Source organism: Haliotis rufescens, unplaced genomic scaffold (assembly GCF_023055435.1).
Source record: "Haliotis rufescens isolate VD_foot unplaced genomic scaffold, xgHalRufe1.0.p SCAF_18, whole genome shotgun sequence".
Taxonomy (NCBI): Eukaryota; Metazoa; Mollusca; class Gastropoda; order Lepetellida; family Haliotidae; genus Haliotis; species Haliotis rufescens.
The window spans coordinates 11,419,008-11,425,007 of NW_025963868.1; the positions used below are offsets into that span (position 1 = coordinate 11,419,008).

The 6,000-nt window shown below is 40.6% G+C and overlaps 1 protein-coding gene across 1 annotated transcript; it reads right to left on the reverse strand.

Moving 5' to 3' along the window:
* Positions 1 to 1,553: 1,553 nt before the first annotated feature.
* On the reverse strand, positions 1,554 to 6,000 carry LOC124128707. Its single transcript, XM_048398214.1, has 6 exons — positions 5,860 to 6,000; positions 5,660 to 5,731; positions 4,818 to 4,964; positions 4,326 to 4,427; positions 2,941 to 3,112; positions 1,554 to 1,825 (listed from the first exon to the last, which is right to left on the reverse strand). Exons 1-6 carry the CDS (start codon positions 5,917 to 5,919, stop codon positions 1,740 to 1,742), a joined length of 639 nt encoding a protein of 212 aa, XP_048254171.1. The 5' UTR covers positions 5,920 to 6,000; the 3' UTR covers positions 1,554 to 1,739.

Genomic DNA, 6,000 nt, shown 5'->3' on the forward strand with positions numbered 1-6,000 from the left:
ACAGTTCTGGACCACCTGACCACCTGTGCCCCTAAAGCAACACATTTTGCAGTCAGTGTGAAATACAGGTAATTTTGTAATGCCAAAACGATACACCAGGTCTAATGTGCAGATATTCTTCAATTGTTGTCTTTCTCCTAATTGTTGTTGTTCAACTGAAATCGTATTGATAATTTTCCTTTTGATTTAAGATTTTGGCAACCATCACTAATTTGCAGATATGACTACAGTGTTAAGCAGAATTCATTAACTCCATCGCTCATTGTTTTATGGCAAGCACGATGTACAGATACTACCGTGTGTAAATAATTTTATTCGACGTTACAGTGCCCACAAATTTCTTGTGAAACACGTGGACACAAGGCGCTTCTTTTCTTGCTTCATTTGTGAAGTTTTCTGTCCGAAGATTATGTTATGTTATGTACAATTGAGAAAGGATCCGTTAAGATCCTGGTTTAGGCTTGGTCTTCAGCAACCCATAATTGACGTAAGGGGTGACTAAAAGGAATCGCGTGGTGAGACTCGTTGATTTGGATGATGAATGTCATCGTATCCCAGTTTCGTAGAGGATGATTCAGTTACTGAATTGGTTGGTCCAAACTCGATTATTACAAACCGGCCTCATGTAGCTGGAATATTGCTGGGCGCGGCATTAATAAGTCAATTCATTCATCAATTTGTATTGATAAACGGTCATATATTTTGATGTGTTTGATTTTCTATATTTGTATTAGTGTCGGGTACAAATATGGGGTATCGAACTCGCATCTTCGGCGTGACGAGCCAACGCTTTAACCACACGGGTACCAAACCGCCCCAAGAATCTCATGTATTAAGGTTCTGTGGGCATTTTCGTAGAAACCGAAGATGTTAAAATGCCTCATCCAGCTGACACTGTGTCATGGTACCCTTCGTTGGTCATACCATTAACCACTGGTTTGCCTGCCCAAGTCTACAGACTGCCATAAAGTCAAACAACTCTCTCCCTCACTCAGAATGGTAGAAGGTAAATTCCATGGAGGGGCAGATTCTATAAAGACAAGGCCAAGTGATTTGATAATCCCTCAATTCTGCGAAAAGACTTCTCAACTTGCTTCTTATTGTGAATTCAGAATGTATTAAATGGAAATCTACACAGAAGAAGAGTAACCTCTCTCTGTATCGAGCTAGTCTCTACATTCCTAAACTTCTTCTGACACAAATATTTGCGGATGGTGACCCGTGAAGATCCGGGGTAGAATAGGTCTTCAGCAACCCATTCTTGCCGTGAAAAGCGACTATGCTTTTCGTAAGAGGCGACTAACAGGATCGGGTGGTCAGGCTCGCTGACTTGGTTGAAGCATGTCATCGACCCCAATTGTGTGGATCGATGCTCATGATATCAATCACTGGATTGTCTGGTCCAGACTCGATTATGTACCGACCGCCGTCAAACAGCAGGAATATTGCTGAGTGCGGCGTTAAACAAACGAACAAAAAATGTTAGAATTAGCAAAGATATAGATATTCATAATGTTTCTAATTGTGCAAACAACACATTTCCCACAAAGCAATTGGTTTGAAACATTGGTTTATTTTGGAACATTGTGGTAAATATATGTAGTTACCTCCGTATGACAACATCAATTGAAATTTAGAGAATGCATACTTTTTGCGTTATCGAGTGGCCTTATTGAAATCCGACATTGGATACTTTTGTAACTCATGAATTAGTGAGTGAACTTGTCTTCATGCCAGTGCTAATTATTGTTACAGTACCTACAGCAGCAAGTGCTTGCAACAGTTAGCCAAGAAGCCGCTGCACGTTTGCGTCTCCTGGATGGAGCTGTAATAATCAAATTAAGTCTTTTAAGTATAAGGTATAGTGCTATACGTATGAGATAATAAAGATAATGTAGCGAGATTCAGATTGTCCTAGCTAAAAAAAACAGGATTTAAAACGTTCAACACACATACTTACCTCATTCGATTAACAAGGACTGTTCATTGACTTACGCCACAAATAGTTCACATTTTAGAGAAAAATTTGAGTAGAGGAATCGCCAGTAAATATTAATGACATATAAGGAAACAGGTGTACAACATAGTGCCAAAACGAGCTCCCGTGTAATACCAATTTAAAGAAACGAATGATTAATTCTGGTATTTGACGAGCGAATGTTTAATAAAAACGGTATAACATGGGAGCGAGTTGAGTAATGTATTTATTACTTGCCGCTTATAAACTTTTCAAACCTAATTTGATGGAACTAATGGAATTCCCGTCATAAACCAGGTGAAGCAATCGGGATACGATGACATGCATGAACCCAGTCAGCGAGCCTGACCACCCGATCCCGTTAGTCGCCTCTTTCGACAAACATGGTCGCCTTTTACGGCAAGCATGGGTTGATGAAGACCAAGACATTGACGCGACCCACAGCATAATCCAATTGATTTTAACAGAGTAATACAGTGATGGAATTAGATTGGTTTATTCCGCTTTTAGCAATATTTCAGCAAAATCACGGAGGTATGGGTGGGCACACCGGATATGGGCTTCACACATTGTACCCATGAGGGGAATCTTGATCTTCGCTGTTTTGAGCGAACACCGACGTTATGAGTAATCTTTGAAACTTTGTTGCAAGCTACACCAGCGAGACAATGTCCCAATAACAGGGTTCATGTCATCGAGTTTTGAGTGATCTATCAGTGTACGCAATGTCATAGAATAAGTGATGTGATGTTGAAAGTTTTTCCATATTTTTCATGGAGTTTGTTCCGGGAGTACCGACATGAAAGCACGCGCTTTGGTATTAAACACCAGCTTATTGTTATCAAACAGTGGTATCTTAAACGGGCGGGTAATAAACGGGAAATATCACTTGGACAATGTCTTACACAAAATATGTATTTACAATTTAGAGTTTCACACAACCAATGTAAGACAATACATACCTGTGAGGTCAACGGTGCCTGTGTGCACGAGACCGACGAAGTAGACGTCGTGGAAGCGGCAGAAGCAGTCGATCTCATCTCCAAGGAGCTCCTCCACAGCCCACGGCTCAATGGGGCAAACCTTCTTCACGTCAATCCAATCTTCAGCGAGCTGGCCTACGGTTGCATTGTGCTTTAGGAGTAAATGAGAAAACATTACTTATTTCTTAACGTTTCACTTCAGGACTAAGACAGCTGTGGAGACAAGAATCGGACAAAATGTGAAATATACTCTCCAACGAAAGTAGGGGATCACGACAAATAAATGTTATCGTCAATGTATTGATGAAAAGGTGAGCGTATGCTCCCCCACCCGTGGCACCCGTCACAACCACACACAACGGGTCCACCTGAACAAACAGGAACATCAGATACAAGTCAAAATAGGGAATTGCATCCTATCAATAATACAATATATTTGGAAATGTTGGGGGCGTGAATGTTTTCCAATAAGAATAATCAAGCCCCTGATGATCCAGAATGGTTATTCTCTGGCGTTGACGTTTTGTATAAACAAAATAAACTTGCATATGCGTGGCACGGCGTTAAACCGTTCGGCTGTCACGCCGAAGGCTTGAGTTCAATTCCCCATGTTTGATGTCCCTCGCCGTGATATTGGTAACATTTTGCTGAAAGCGGCATAAAACCATTATCGCTCACTCATTCCTATGAATATAATAGAAAATCCTTCCTTGATTGTATTTCGGATTATAGTAAATCATTGAGAGAAGGATTTGGTGGTACATTTGCTTGACCCAGCAATAAAGCTCTCTTTGTACTCCTTGGAATGAAGCTCTGGAATCCGGACGGATGGACGCCAGACGTCAGTACATATGCTTAGTTAGTATTCTAACCTTTAAACATCATCTCCTAAGATCAAGCAAAACCTTTGAGGTTTTGAGAATCAACATGAATTCCACTCGTACCCAAATACTTCCTCTTAATACAATGGGCAATGGGGTAGCATTGTGGTAAAAGCGTTCGCTTGTGACTCTGACTGCCCGAGATCGACCTCCTTACATTGCAATTGGCACAATGTGTGAATCCCATTGCTGTTACCCCCCGGCGTGATATTGCTGTAATTTTGCTAAAAGTGGCGTAAAACCACACTCACTCACTCATTCCTGTAAATATAATCCTTCCTTGATTGTATTACAGATATACAGATTGTTAATCATTGAGCGAAGGATTTGGTGGTACATTTGCTTGACCCAGCAAAATAGCTCTCTTTGTACTCCTTCGAATGAAGCTCTGGAATCCGGACGACAGTACATATGCTTAGTAAGTACTCTACCCTTTAAACAACATTTGCTAATCTTTAGAAACTGAAGCAAAACTCCACGTACCTGTTCAATACCTCCTATTTTCACTTTCAACTCTTCAAAGGTTTCTTTGATATGTCTGACATAGCATTCTTTGTCAACCGAATTTCTCATGGCAACAAGTTGCTGAAATGAGATTAAAGAAAATGAAGCTCGAATAAATGGGTGATTTTGTTCTGCTGAAGACATCGTTGCAAGCTCTATCAGGGTGAACTGTAAACAACCGAGACTTGACCAGGGAGACCAGTGACTGAAAACGACAATCAGCACCATTTGGACATGCAGTCTGATAGGACACAGTGTCTGTCTTACAAATCTATTTCAGTTGACCTTTCTTTATGCGTATGTTATTGGGTACCAGTTTTACTCAAGACTTCCAAGGGGGCAATGGTGTTTAAAGAAAACGGTTAGTTTGAATGTAAGCTTATTGAAATGGACGTTAAGGTTAACACGAATTTCGTCAGAAAATATTTCAACGTTTATTGTACCATTTAGAGTAGAATAAATAACACATACCCTGGAAAACACGTGGAGGTTGGTTGTTTCTCGGAAAGAGGCAGGCGCATTGTCCGGTTTGTGGGACTGCAGTTCAATGATGCCATCTCCGAATGCCACGTCCAGCAGCATTGTCGCATCCCCGTAGATAGCGCTGATATTTCTCCACTACAGGTATAGGAATTGATTGTTGCTTAGCGCCGCAATCAGCGAAATTCCAAACACAATCAGAAAGAATTAAAGCATACAAGATAGACTGATTATTAACACGAAGAAATTTGAATTCAATTCATTAAGTATCATTCTCATATTTTTTACTTTTATATACCAAAAAGGAGATCAGATATCTATATTGTAAGAATAAACTTAAGTTTGTCTGAAGATTCTTGACAGGGTAACTGGTCAATTGCATTTCTTTCCTCTGTTTGCATCGCCATCAATAAGGAGATGTTGAACTATAAGTAATCGAGTCTGGACCAGACAATCCAGTGATTGATATTATGATCAGCAATTCACGACTTCGGAGTGCGTTGACACGTTGAAACAAGTCACCGAGTCTGACCACCCGTTCCATTACGTTTCCTTCAATGCCCAGTATAGGTTGTTGGGAACCAATCCTAACCTTCGTGGTCTTGTGGATAGAGCGTCTGCCCGGAGAACAGATGCGCGTCGAAATATAAGTGCAATAATCCTGAGTGCAACATTAAACCTCATTTTACCTCACCTCACATCTAACCTGGAATCCCCACGGAGGAACCACTATTCATTTATTTTACTTCTCGGACTATTTGCAATGTCGACACCCAACACAGTATGGCATTAATTCATTGCACTCCCTTTCACTCATTCACTCGCTCACTCACCTCAGACGCTGCTGCAGAAGACAAAATGAGAACAAAACCCACCAGGAGCCTCGCCATTGTGGATATCTTAGACTGAAACAGGAAATTAATGCAACATTAATACAAAATATCAAACGGAGATCATGGTGTTGAGATGTATGAAGGAATGAGAAGAGCTCATCTATGTGACAGAAGTGTGAAGAATAAAAAGGTAAACTGACCTTTGCTATTGTAGAAGCACCAATTCTCCGTCTGTAACAAGTCGTTCTACTCAGTGGCATTTATATCTAATCTGTTGGACACGTGAGTTGTACAGACTAGTCAATCATCCAATCACATGTAATGAGTAGAGGACCACGTGA